The following is a 14,553-nucleotide window of genomic DNA, read 5'->3' as shown; positions in this document are numbered from 1 at the left end:
ATCCCCGTAAGATTAATAGGACTTGTAACTTCATTGCCGGTAGAAACATCAGAAGTTTTCATACCACATCATAGTTGATGTAGATACCTTGAATTACCATTTATGTTCCTTAGTATTTAGAAAATTATGGCAATTATCAGATAAGCGTCTATATCTTGTTATTAAGTATGTCAGTAATGCAGCACATTTATTTCTGTATTGCAAATTGATTCTTTTTTTTTTTTAAATACGAAATTTATTGTCAAATTGGTTTCCATACAACACCGAGTGCTCATCCCAACAGGTGCCCTCCTCAATGCCCATCACCCACTTTCCCCTCCCTCCCACCCTCCATCAACCCTCAGTTTATTCTCAGTTTTAAGAGAATAAAAACTTATTCCTATGGTTTGCCTCCTTCCCTCTCTGTAACTTTTTTTTCCCCTTCCCCTCCCCCATGGTCTTCTGTTAAGTTTCTCAGGATCCACGTAAGAGTGAAAATATATGGTATCTGTCTTTCTCTGTATGACTTATTTCACTTAGCATCACACTCTCCAGTTCCATCCACGTTGCTACAAAGGGCCATATTTCATTCTTTCTCATTGCCACGTAGTACTCCATTGTGTATATAAACCACAATTTCTTTATCCATTCATCAGTTGATGGACATTTAGGCTCTTTCCATAATTTGGCTATTGTTGAGAGTGCTGCTAGAAACATTGGGGTACAAGTGCCCCTATGCATCAGTACTCCTGTATCCCTTGGGTAAATTCCTAGCAGTGCTATTGCTGGGTCATAGGGTAGGTCTATTTTTAATTTTTTGAGGAACCTCCACACTGCTTTCCAGAGTGGCTGCACCAGTTTGCATTCCCACCAACAGTGCAAGAGGGTTCCCGTTTCTCCACATCCTCGCCAGCATCTGTAGTTTCCTGATTTGTTCATTTTAGCCACTCTGACTGGCATGAGGTGATATCTGAGTGTGGTTTTGATTTGTATTTCCCTGATAAGGAGCGACGTTGAACATCTTTTCATGTGCCTGTTGGCCATCCGGATGTCTTCTTTAGAGAAGTGTCTATTCATGTTTTCTGCCCATTTCTTCACTGGATTATTTGTTTTTCGGGTGTGGAGTTTGGTGAGCTCTTTATAGATTTTGGATACTAGCCCTTTGTCCGATATGTCATTTGCAAATATCTTTTCCCATTCCGTTGGTTGCCTTTTAGTTTTGTTGGTTGTTTCCTTTGCTGTGCAGAAGCTTTTTATCTTCATAAGGTCCCAGTAGTTCATTTTTGCTTTTAATTCCCTTGCCTTTGGGGATGTGTCAAGTAAGAAATTGCTACGGCTGAGGTTAGAGAGGTTTTTCCCTGCTTTCTCCTTTAGGGTTTTGATGGTTTCCTGTCTCACATTTAGGTCCTTTATCCATTTTGAGTTAATTTTTGTGAATAGTGTAAGAAAGTGGTCTAGTTTCATTCTTCTGCGTGTTGCTGTCCAGTTCTCCCAGCACCATTTGTTAAAGAGACTGTCTTTTTTCCATTGGATATTCTTGCCTGCTTTGTCAAAGATTAGTTGGCCATACTTTTGTGGGACCAATTCTGGAGTCTCTATTCTTTTTTTTTTTTTTTTTTTTTTAATTTTTTAACATTTATTTATTTTTGAGACAGAGAGAGACAGAGCATGAACAGGGGAGGGGCAGAGAGAGAGGGAGACACAGAATCGGAAGCAGGCTCCAGGCTCTGAGCCATCAGCCCAGAGCCTGACGCGGGGCTCGAACTCACGGACCGCGAGATCGTGACCTGAGCCGAAGTCGGACGCTCAACCGACTGAGCCACCCAGGCGCCCCTGGAGTCTCTATTCTATTCCATTGGTCTATGTGTCTGTTTTTATGCCAATACCATGCTGTCTTCATGAGTACAGCTTTGTAGTAGAGGCTAAAGTCTGAGATTATGATGCCTCCCACTTGATCATGGTGAATAATTCTTTTTACATGCTGTTGAATTCAATTTGCTAGTATCTTGTTGAGAATTTTTGCGTCCATATTCATCAGGAATATTAGCCTGTAGTTCTCTTTTTTTGCTGGGTCTCTGTTTTGGGAATCAAAGTAATGCTGGCTTCATAGAATGAGTCTGGAAGTTTTCCTTCCCTTTTTTATTTTTTGGAATAGCTTGAGAAGGATAGTTATTATCTTTGCTTTAAATGTCTGGTAGAATTTCCCAGGGAAGCCATCTGGTCCTGGACTCTTATTTGTTGATTCAATTTCTTCACTGGTTATGGGTCTGTTCAAATTTTCTATTTCTTCCTGTTTGAGTTTTGGAAGTGTGTGGGTGCTTAGGAATTTGTCCATTTCTTCTAGGTTGTCTATTTTGTTGGCATATAATTTTTCATAGTATTCCCTGATAATTGCTTGTATTTCTGAAGGATTGGTTGTAATAATTCCATTTTCATTCATGATTTTATCTATTTGGGTCCTTTCCCTTTTATTTTTGAGAAGCCTGGCTAGAGGTTTATCAATTTTGTTTATTTTTCCAAAAAACCAACTCTTGGTTTCATTGATCTGTTCTACATTTTTTTTAGATTCTATATTGTTTATTTCTGCTCTGATCTTTATTATTTCTCTTCTTCTGCTGGGTTTGGGGTATCTTTGCTGTTCTTCTATTTCCTTTAGGTGTGCTGTTAGATTTTGTATTTGGGATTTTTCTTGTTTCTTGAGATAGGCCTGCATTGCAGTGTATTTTCCTCTCAGGACTGCCTTCTCTGCATCCCAAAGCATTTGGATTGTTGTATTTTCATTTTTGTTTGTTTCCATATATTTTTTAATTTCTTCTCTAATTGCCTGGTTGACCCATTCATTCTTTAGTAGGGTGTTCTTTAACCTCCATGCTTTTGGAGGTTTTCCAGACTTTTTCCTGTGGTTGATTTCAAGTTTCATAGCATTGTGGTCTGAAAGTGTGCATGGTATGATCTCAATTCTTTTATACTTATGAAAGGCTGTTTTGTGACCCAGTATGTGATCTATCTTGGAGAATGTTCCATGTGCACTCTAGAAGAAAGTCTATTCTGTTGCTTTGGGATGCAGAGTTCTAAATATATCTGTCAAGTGCATTTGATCCAATATATCATTTAGGGCCCTTGTTTCTTTATTTATTTCTCTGTCTAGATGTTCTGTCCATTGTTGTAAGTGGAGTATTAAAGTCTCCTGCAGTTACCACATTCTTATCAATAAGGTTGCTTATGTTTGTGATTAATTGTTTTATATATTTGGGGGCTCCCGCAAAGACATTTGGGCATATAGACATTTATAATTGTTAGCTCTTCCTGATGGATAGACCCTGTAATTATTATATAATGCCCTTCTTCATCTCTTTTTACAGCCTCTAATTTAAAGTCTAGTTTGTCTGATATAAGTATGGCTGCTCCAGCTTTCTTTTGATTTCCAGTAGCATGATAGATAGTTCTCCATTCCCTCACTTTCAACCTGAAGGTGTCCTTAGGTCTAAAATGAGTTTCTTGTAGACAGCAAATAGATGGGTCTTGGGTTTTTTTTTTATCCATTCTGATACCCTATGTCTTTTGGTTGGAGCATTTAGTCCATTTACATTCAGTGTTATTATTGAAAGATAGGGGTTTAGAGTCATTGTGATGTCTAGGTTTCATGCTTGTAGTGGTGTCTCTGGTGCTTTGTGGGCCTTGCAACATTTCACTCACAGAATCCCCCCTTAGGAGCTCTTGTAGGACTGGTTTAATGGTGATGTATTCCTTCAGTTTTTGTTTGTTTGGGAAAACCTTTATCTCTCCGTCTATTCTGAATGACAGACTTGCTGGATAAAGGATTCTTGGCTGCATATTTTTTCTGTTCATCACATTGAAGATTTCCTGCCATTCCTTTCTGGCCTGCCAAGTTTCAGTGGATAGGTCTGCTACTACCTGTATGTGTCTACCTTTGTATGTTAGGGCCCGTTTATCCCTAGCTGCTTTCAGAATTCTCTCCGTATCCTTGTATTTTGCCAGTTTGACTATGATATGTTGTGCAGGAGATCGATTCAAGTTATGTCTGAAGGGAGTTCTCTGTGTCTCTTGGATTTCAATGCCTGTTTCCTTCCCCAGATCAGGGAGGTTCTCAGCTATGATTTGTTCAAGTACACCTTCAGCCCCTTTCTCTCTCTTCTTCTTCTTCTGGAAATCCTATGATATGGATATTGTTCTGTTTGATTGCATCACTTAGTTCTCTAATTCTCCCCTCATACTCCTGGATTTTTTTATCTCTCTTTTTCTCAGCTTCCTCTTTTTCCATAATTTTATCTTCTAATTCACCTATTCTCTCCTCTGCCTCTTCAATCCATGCTATGGCCACCTCCATTTTATTTTGCACCTCATTTATAGCATTTTTAAATTAATCATGAGTATTTTTTAGTCCCTTGATCTCTGTAGCAATAGATTCTCTCCTGACCTCTATGCTTTTTTCAAGCCCAGGGATTAATTTTATGACTATTCTAAATTCTTGTTCCATTATATTGCTTAAATTGGTTTTGATCAATTCATTAGGTGTCACTACTTCCTGGAGCTTCTTTTGAGGAGAATTCTTCCGTTTTATCATTTTGGCTACTTTTCTGTCCCTTATGCATTTTAAAAAGCTTGTATGCTGTACACCTGTGAGCACTGCTGTATTAAAGGAGGGTCATACGCTGTCCAGGGCCTGGCCCTTCAGGAAATGTTTTTTCGGGAATTGTTACTTGGTCTCTGTTGTTGTGACTTTGGTTATTTTATTATCCTACTCATAGTAATATTTTGTACCCTCCACCAGGTGTGCTTTGATTTGTTCCTTGGAGTAGTCCTGTAAAGGAAAACATATAGACAAATAGGAGACAGAAACATGCAAACACACAAGCAAATAACACAAATAAACAAAAACAAAACGCTAAAGACTAAAAACGAAACACTGACTACAAGTAGAGAAGAGGGTGGAGGCGGTGCTGATGGAAGAGCATATCCAAGGAGAGAAATGACAGGGGCAGGGTGGGGAATTCATGTTGATTAGGCAGAGAGACTAAAAGGCTTAACCCAGAGAGAGAGAGAAAGGAAAATAAAGGAGGCAGGGAAAAGGAGACGAGATAAAATTACCCAGACAGAGAAACTATATGGCTTGATTAGACAGACCAATAACCAGAGTAACCAGCCTAGGGGAAGGAAGAGATAAGGAGGAGAAATGGCACGGGGTGGGGGGGGGGGGGGGCGGGTATAATATATCTATATATCCAGAATTGACGTAGAGTTAATCCAGGCAATGCTGCATCACTTGTTGGGAGGAGCTGTCCACAGTGTCTGTGCTGCTCAGGTGGTTACACAGTTATCCACTGCAAGGGGGCGTGGTTTGGCGTATTCTGAACCCACCTCCACTATGGGCCCCAGGAGTGATCCCTGAGGCCCCACTGTGGTGGTGGTGGTGGTGGTGGTTTGGTGTGGGGGTGTGAGGGGGTGTGGGGGGGGGGGAGGGGGTATGGTGATCTCCCAGTCTCTTCTCCACAGAGCCAGACCCAGTAGATTCCATTTGAGTCGTTCTCACCGTGCCCTGGGGTGCAGACGGGGCAGTCCTCACTCCACCAACTCCCCTGACCCTGTGCTTGGCTAGGATTCAAAGTCGCTCCGGCTGGCTTGTTCTGTGCAACTGCGCTTCAGGGAAGACCGACTTCTATTGCGGACTGAGAGCTGTCGCCCTCACCACGAGCCCCCTGGTGGCGGATGCCGGCAGCCTTTGTCTTTTACCAAAGCACTCCAGGGAAACGGCCGCCTTATCCTCCTGCAGACTGAGCCCTTAGCTCAGCCACTGTTCGGGGGGTGGCGGAAGCAGGCAGGTTCTGTGCTGTCACGCAGCCTTCCAGGGAGGGAACCACTTTCTCCAGCTGCAGACTGAGCCTCTGATCTACCACTGCACCCAGGGCTGGCTCCCCTCCTCCCCAGGTGTGTGAACAGGGAGCCAGGCCTCAGTGTGAAGAAAGCCCAGCAGTTAGAGATGGGATCCCTCTCAGCCTCAGTCCAAGGTCTTTCTCCTGTCCAGTTCCAGTCCTGCACTTCCCTAGCCGCTCTTTCTCTTCCCTTTGTTTCTCTGCAGAAGGGGGTCCCTCCCCTCCGTGCCCACGTGGCCTTTTTTTTTATCTCCTCCAGTTCGCAGTTACCCACCTATCTTTTTTCCAGCTTTCCCATTTTCTTCCTAATAGTTTCAGTCTCTTTTCCTCCCAGGCTCTGGTGTTTAAAGAGAGACGTGGGACTTCTGGATCCTCCTACTTCTCCACCATGTTGGCCCAGATCCTCCAGTCTTTATTTTAAAGTCGTTTGTCCAATATAAGTATTGCTACTCTGGCCTTCTTTTGACATCCATTTGCATGATAAATTTTTCTCCATCCCCTCAACTCTCAATCTGGAGGTGTTGTTAGGTCTAAAATGAGTCTTTTATTGGCAGTATATAGATATATCCATTCTTATACTCTTTTGATTGAAGCATTTCGTCCATTTGTATTCAAAGTAATAATTGATATGTATTTATTGCCATTTTATGATTTGTTTTGTCATTGTTTCTGGAGATTTTTTGTGATCCTTTCTTGTATTTCTCACTTTTGGTTTCTCCTTTACACTCAAAGAATCCCTTTTAATGTTTGTTGCAGGGCTTGTTTAGTGATCCTGATCTCTTTTAGTTCTTGTTTGGCTGGGAAACTCTTTATCTCTCCTTATATTCTGAATGATAGCCTTGCTGGATAGAGTATTCTTGGATGCATATTTTTCCTATTTGCACTTTGAATATATCATGCCACTCCCTTCTAGCTTTTGTTTTGTTGAGAAATCATGCCACTCCCTTCTAGCTCTAAGTTTTGTTGAGAAATCTCTAGCTACCCTGATGGCTCTTCTCTTGTAAAGTAAGGACTTCTTTTGCCTTACTGCTTTTAAGATTTTTTTCTTTTATCATTGTATTTTATATATTTAATTTTAATATGTCTTGGTGTTGGGTCTGCTTTTGTTGATTTTGATAGTTCTCTGTGCCTCCTGAATCTAGATGACTGTTTCCTTCCCCCAGATTAAGGAAGGTTTCAGCTATTACTTCTTCAAATAAATTTTCTGCCCCCTTTTCTCTCTCTTCTTCTGGGATGCTTTAATACAAATGTTAGTATGTTTGATGGGGTCACTGAGTTCCCTAGTCTATTCTTGTGTTGCATAATTCTTTCTCTCTTTTCTTCTGCTTCATTATTTTCCATTATTTTGTCTTAGGTCATTAATTCATTCCTCTGCTTCTTCCAGCCTGCTCTTCAGTGCATCAAGCCTGTTTCCAAACTTGTTTATTGCATTCTTTGTCTCTGATTAATTCTTTTTAACTCTTTTATGTCTGTTGTAAGGGTTTCACTGATATTTTCCATTCTTTTCTCAAGCCCAGTGAATATCCTTATAATCATTGCTTTAAATTCTCCATCAGGCATGTTACTTATATCTGTTTTGCTGTGACCTTGTCTTGTTCTTTCATTTGGGATAAGTCCTCCATTTTGGCATTTTGTCTAAGCCTCTGCCTTCTTCTGTATATTAGAAAAGCCAGTTCCTCTGTTCCTCTGTTCCTGAAAATAATGGCCTTATAATGAAGTGGGCATGTAGTGCCCAGGGCCTGACACTTCAGGGAGTGTCTTTGGTATGTGATGCATGTGCTCTGCTATTGTGTTTTGGCTGTTCTGTTTTTCAGACCACTTGTCTGTAGAGGCTTTCCTTGCCTGCAGTGGGTAGTGTTTGGTACCTCACCTGAATGTGGCAAGTTTTAACTAGATGTGCTGCGATCTGCTTGTGAAATGAGACCTGACACCAACTCCACCAGAACTGAGGCCCCTGCAGAACTCTCTGGTCAGGAGTGTGTGAGCAGGGGTTTGTGTGGGTCTTCTGCAGGAGGGGCCCCAATGCTGCACTGGGCTGTGCTGGAACTGAAAGGCAAGGTTGACTGAGGTGGGCAGTCCCACTGGACCACAGTGGGGTGGGGCCTGGTTTGTGCAAGTTAGGCAGTCAGTGTCAGTGTTTCTCTGTTTCTTGCAAATGGCTCTGTGTTTATGCTGAGGGGTGGTGGGAGGGAAATGCTGCCATCCAACTCCTTTGTTCCCATAGAGGAGTCTCCTTGAATGCTGCTTCTCAAGGATGTGCTCAGAGAAGAGGGATAATCTCCCATCTGTGTGCCCCAGGCATCATACTCTGCTCCTGGGTTATTTGCCTGCCTTCTCTTCAGGAGTAGGGCAGTGCCCTAAGGGCTCTATCCTAGCCAAGCCCACTGACCTTTAAAACTCCAGGCTTTAAGTCTTGTTTGCAAGAACTCACAAAATTCAGCCCCTTTTTGTTTTCCAAGTCAGTGGCTTTGGGGAAATATTTGCCTTTTGTGGGTGTGTACTCTCTCTCTATCCCTCTCCCTCCCTCCCTACCTCTCTTCCTCTCCCTTTCCCCTGCTCCTGTGCCTCTCCCTTCTCTGTGACCATGGCTTCCTCCCCTCCATAGCACGCATGGTCCAGTTCTCCCCTAAACTACATCTCTGCACTTTCTACCTTTTTAGATGTGGCCTCTCCTCTCCTTTTAGTTGTGGAGTTCATTCTGTCAGTCTTCAGGTTGATTTCTGGGGTATTTAGGATGATTTGATAGTTATCTAGTTGTGTTCATGGGATGAGACAAACCTAGGATCCTCTTACACCACTGCCATCTTCCGCACTCTTCTGAGAAAATACTTTTTATGAATTGAATTTTTAATTTATTGAGACTTGTTTGATGGTCTAGAGTATGGCCTCAACAGATGTTGCATATGCAATTGAATGTGCATTCTGATCTTGTACTGTGGAGTGTTTTGTAAATGTCCCTGAGAAGTCAGTTGCTAATGTGTTCAAATCTCTACATCTTGTTGATTTTCTTTGTATTTGTTCTATTAATTATTCCAAGAGTAATATTATAATATCTGACTATATTTATGGATTTAACTATTTTTCCTGCAGTTCTGTTAGGTTTCGCTCCATGAATTTTAAACTTTTTTTTCTTAAGGATGGAAAGATACAAGATTGTCACATCCTCTTGATCCTTACCATTATGAAAATGATCTTCATTATCCCTGCTAATATTCTTTTATCTGAAATCATTTTTCTCTTGTACTAATACAGACACTCCAGCTCTGTTCTGACTAGTGTTAGCATGCTGTATATTTGTCCATCCTTTTAAGATATTTATATCTTTATACTAAACTGTGTTTTTTATACACAGTACATAGTCTAGTCTTGCTTTTATTTATTTATTTTTTATATTTTTCCCTCTTTGTCCTCCTTGTCTGCATTCTTATGGTTGAAGGAGTTTTTTTAACTCTGTTTTATCTCCGTTGTTGGCTTAGCTATAACTCTTTTGTTGGTTGCTTTAAGGTTTATTAAATATATAAATATTTAAATATGTTAAATATTTAAATATATTTATATTATATATCTTTAATTACTCATAAGTTGTCTGCCTCCAAGTATACATATTTAACCTATCAGAAGTTAATTCTGCCTTCAGATAATATTGTACCACTTCATCTATGGTATGAGAACCATTACTCCTGTTTCTTCCCATCTCAACTTTATGCTATTATAATTAACATTGGTTATATTTATATATTACAAACCCTACAATACATTATTATACAGTTACATATAAATGATTTTGTTTTAAAGATATTTAAATATTCACAAAATAAAGTTACCATTTCCATTGATTTTGTTTTTTTGAGTAGATTCATATGCCTGTCTGGTGTTTCTCTTTCTTCCTGAAAGATTTCCTTTAATATTTCTTGTAAGACAGATTTGATGATGATGAATTATTTTAATTTTTGTGTTTAAAATTCATTTTTTTCCTTTTTTGAAATATTTTTACTTGTTTAGAATTTAAGGGTGACTTTTCTTTTTGTTTAGTAAAGATGTCGTTCTACCATTGACTTGTTTGCATTGTTTTTACTGGTAACTCTTCTGTCATCTTTTTTTCTTTTTTGGTCTGCATATAGAGTTTCTTTTTCTCTAGCTGCTTTCAGATTGTCTCTTTATCATTTGTTTTGACCAGTTTGATTATGATGTGCCTTGGTGTAGTTTTCTTCATGTTTCTTGTTCTTAGGTTCATTGCCCATATTGGAACTGTGGGTGTATAATTTTATCATATTTGGAAAATTATTGGCTAATTATTGGATAATTATTTCCAAAATTATCATATTGGAAAATTATTTCTTCTGGGACTTCAATTACAGGTACATTAGGCCACTTTATTATTTTTTTGTTTATTTATTTATTTATTTACTTACAGCGTGCCTGAGCAGGGTAGGTGCACAGAGAGGGAGAGAGGGAATCCCAAACAGGCTCGACACTGTCAACGCAGAGCCCAGTGTGGCACTCGATGTCATGAACCATGAGATCATGACCTGAGCCGAAATCAAGAGTCAGATTCTTAACTGGCTGAGCTACCCAGACCCCCTGTTAGGCCACTTTATACTTTCTACATAATTCACTGATAATCTTTACATTTTTGCTGTGTTTTTTTTCCTTTTTTAAATTTGGAAAGTTTCTGTGGCTATGTCTTCAATTTTATTAATCTTTTCTAATCTCTAAATTACTATCCCACTTAGTATATGATCTCAGTCATTAGAGTGCCCATTGCTAGAAGTTGATTTGAATCTTTTTTATAGCCTCCATGTCTCTACCTAAGTTTCAGAACATCTTGAAAATGGTTGTCTGTTAATGTTTCTATCTGAATATTCTAACCTTGGTGTCAATTCCAGGACAGTTTCAGTTAGCTGAGTTTTCTTCTCCTTACAGGTTTTATTTTCCTGCTTTTGTAAATGGCTTTTAATTTTTGATTGAATTCCTGAGAGTATGAAATTTACATTGTTTGGTGTTGGATATTTTTTTATTCCTATAAATATTTTTGAACTTTCTGCTGGGACATAGTTAAATTACTTGGAAGCAGTTTGATTCTTTTGGATGTTTCTATTATGATTTGGTAGCATGGATATAGCAGCGTTTAGTCTAAAGATTATGATTTCCTACTTTCAGGGCAAAACCCTTCTGAGTACTTTACCTAATGCCACATGAATTATGAAGTTTCTACTATGGCTGGGAGAAACAAGCATTATTTCCAGCCTTGCCTGTTCACCATGTACTTTGTCTTCCAATTCTGTTACTTTGTTTGGCTTCCAGCCTCAGATTCCTAACTCACGTGGCTAGTTAGAACACAAGGTAGTTCTCCACAGAACTCCAGAATTCTCTGTGTGTACAGCTTTCTCCTCTCTGGTACTCTTTTCTGTGAACTCTAGCCACTTTGGCTTCCCTGGTCTCTTGGTTCCATCTCTTCAACCCTGGGTGTCTTTTGGGTTTGGCCAGGATTTTCCCTCTCTGTGTCATGTCTTAGAGACTCTCAAGGCAGTATTCTGGGGCAATCATAGAGCCATCTCATTTATTTCTTATCTGTTGGGTCACTGTCCTTCATTACCTGATGTTCATTGCTGTGAAAACCTTTATTTTGTATATTTTAATCTGGTGGTGGTTGTGGTTGTTACTGTTTCAGGTAAGGGTTTAAATCTGGTGCCTGTTATTCTGTCATACTAATTTCCTAGAGCTGCCAAAACAAAGTATCACAAACTGGCTCATTTAATAAAACAACAGAAATTTATGCTGTCATAGTTTCTGCAGGTTAGAAAGCCAAAATCAAGGTGTTAGCAGGACCGTGTTCTCCCTGAAGGCTCCATAGAAGAATCCTTCTTTGGCTCTTCCTAGCTTTTGGTAGCTTCCCATAATCCTTGGTGTTTCTTGGCTTATGGCTGCATCGCTCCATTCTGTGCCCCCATCTTCACATGGCTGCCCTCCCATTGTAGCCGTGTCCTCTACCATTCTTACAAGGACATAAGTCGTTGGATTCAAGGTCCACCCTGACCCAATATGACCTCATCTTAACTAATTACTTCTGCAAAGACCCATTTCCAAATAGGGTCAAATTCTGATGTTCTATGGGACATGAATTTTGGAAGAACACTATTTAACCCATTATATCTCTTTTGGTTGCAAGCAGAATTCTACTATTTGCTTTTTCAACACAGTTTCATTAAAAAAAATTTTTTTTAGAGAAATCGATTCATTGAGTGCTAAAACACTGTTTAAATCAGAGAGTATACAATACAAATTTTTTAAGTTCCAGTTTTTTAAGTGTATTTCTTGGTTTGTTGTCATGAATATTAGGAGAACAGAACTAAAATACATCAAAGATAGTCACACACATCCCACAATGTTTACAGGGAATACCTTCTGTCTTTCCATGGAAAGACATCATGGAAAACAGGGTCAGAATGATCCTGTAGAAACTTCCTAATGAAAACAACCCAGTCAGCTTATCTTAAAGTTGAGCATGGCTGCCACAGAACCCCATCCAGGGCTCCCGTGCTTCCTTTGCTGCTCCAAAGATACTGTGCCAATTGGGCAATGCTTGTGTGCAGCCAACATATGGGACGCAAAAAGTCCAAGGTCCCTAGAACAGGACTAGGTCCTGGGGACACTCCCCTCCCTCCCAGATCCATCTGAAAGATACTTTAGATTTCAACACAACTTTAAAACGTTTTAATAGTACCTTGCATGGAGAGTCAGCCTGATGCCGTAGTGTAAATACGTGAGCTTTGGATTCAGATAGGCTTGAATTTTAATTTAGCTCTATCACTTTCTTACTGTGTGGCTAAGGTAAGTTATTTAACTTCTCTGAACCTGGGACTGCCTGTCTGTAAAATTTATAATACTTCTTTTCCCACAAAATTTTCTTAGAGATAAAATGGTTTGCTGTTTATATATCAACTAGTACAGTGCCTGCTATACAGTAGCCTTAATTAGTATGAATTCCCTTTACATCTCCAGTATTTGTTAAATAAATTACATATTTACAACTATTGCATATATTTCTTATTTTCGTAAAGATATAGAGATGGTTTATAAGAACACATGAAATGCTGTAAAGTAATGAGTAAACCAAGGCCATAGTACTATGTTGATCGTAATAGCCTAAAAATTCTGACAAACCTTTCAAGTCTTAACTCTGAAGCTTCCTGTCAGTCAAGGCAAAATGGAAAATATTGTGTGTTACAAATTCTCACTGTCAAAAGGGATGAATCATAGGAGTTTCTTAGGAGAACCTAAACATTTTTATTACAGTATCTAAAAGAAATTTTACTTAGAATTAGTAAACAGTGCCTTAACTTTGTCTAGTGTCACAACTGTGTTACTGAATTTAATATGACCATTATCTATAGTAACGATCAGAAAATCAGTTTGAGTATGAAAAATAGATTTTAGTATCCTCACACTTAGCTCTAGCTATATTAGATGTTTTGGATTATAGTTCTTTCTGTTATTATTAATGAGCATACACTTTTATATTAGTTTCAGGTGTGCAATATAGTGACCCTATCCACACAGTATTTCCATACATCACCCTGTGCTCATCACAGGTGCACTCCTTAATCCCCATCACCTATTTTACCTGTCTCCCCCTCCCCTCTGGTAACCATCAGTTCGTTCTTGGATTATAGGTCTTTTTAACGTAGCAGCTCCTAGTTGTTGAAGTTTTACCTTGTTTTCTACATGTATAAAATTATTTTTCCATCTACCTGTCTTATTATTTATTAACATATACCTTTAATGCCATTTGCTTACAATTAAGCTCTAAGCTCCGAGAAGGTAGGAATCATTATCTTGTTTTGGTTAGTGCCCTTCTCAGGATCATAAGAAAATGATTTTGTGTGTGTGTGTATGTATATAGTTTTAATTTTTATAACATATGTATTTCTCAGTAATAACAAATGTTTTCTAATGAGCCAACTAATAATAAATTAACAATTTGTAAATATAATCTTCTTAGAACTACATCTGTTACTATGCTGAGTAGAAATGATTTATTAAATTGTTGATTCAGTATGCCAGTCATTTTACACTCACCTGTTTTACTCTTTTAGTTGCTCTTTATCTGCTTCTGAATCTTGCTGAGGATACACGTACAGAACTGAAGATGAGGAACAAGAACATAGTTCACATGCTGGTGAAGGCTCTTGATCGGGACAATTTTGAGCTACTTATTCTAGTTGTGTCATTCTTGAAGAAACTCAGCATTTTTATGGAGAATAAAAATGATATGGTAACTTACATTTAAATAGTCCATGTTCACCATTTTCAAGTTAGAAATATTTTGATAAGAAATAAACACTGAGATTATTCTGAATGAAAATTTTACAATGGCAGGAACTGTCTTAAATGGCTTCATTAGGAAGTATATTCCTTATTAGTTCATACTACACTAAATTGAAACTATCGGAATAAAAAATGGTTCCTAATATATTGTATAGGGTGACTCTTTCCATATTAAACATAATACGTAGAAAGTAATTTAAACTTAACATTGTCCTTCAGAAGCATCTGGTTTGTTACTTTCCTTTAAATTATTTTTTTCTCCCGCATTTCTGAGAATGGTGTGCGGAATTGCAATCTAGCCCAGTCTTTCCTTTTTCACCTACCATCCCAGGTGGTGGCCACAACTTGTTGATTC

General features: G+C 38.8%; 1 protein-coding gene across 2 annotated transcripts in view; it reads left to right on the top strand.

The window, feature by feature from the left end:
- The window catches only part of KIFAP3 (kinesin associated protein 3), a 174,059-nt gene that overhangs the window by 52,203 nt on the left and 107,303 nt on the right, over positions 1-14,553 (top strand). For both annotated transcript variants that reach the window (XM_060643482.3, XM_060643483.3), the window contains one exon: positions 13,967-14,145. In XM_060643482.3, the coding sequence (XP_060499465.2) occupies positions 13,967-14,145 (179 nt within the window). The remainder of the gene's footprint in view (positions 1-13,966; positions 14,146-14,553) is intronic.

This window comes from Panthera onca, chromosome F1 (assembly GCF_046562875.1).
Source record: "Panthera onca isolate mPanOnc1 chromosome F1, mPanOnc1 haplotype 2, whole genome shotgun sequence".
Classification (NCBI taxonomy): domain Eukaryota; kingdom Metazoa; phylum Chordata; class Mammalia; order Carnivora; family Felidae; genus Panthera; species Panthera onca.
Note: the sequence above shows the minus strand (reverse complement) of the source record. Positions and strands in the feature narration are given on the sequence as shown.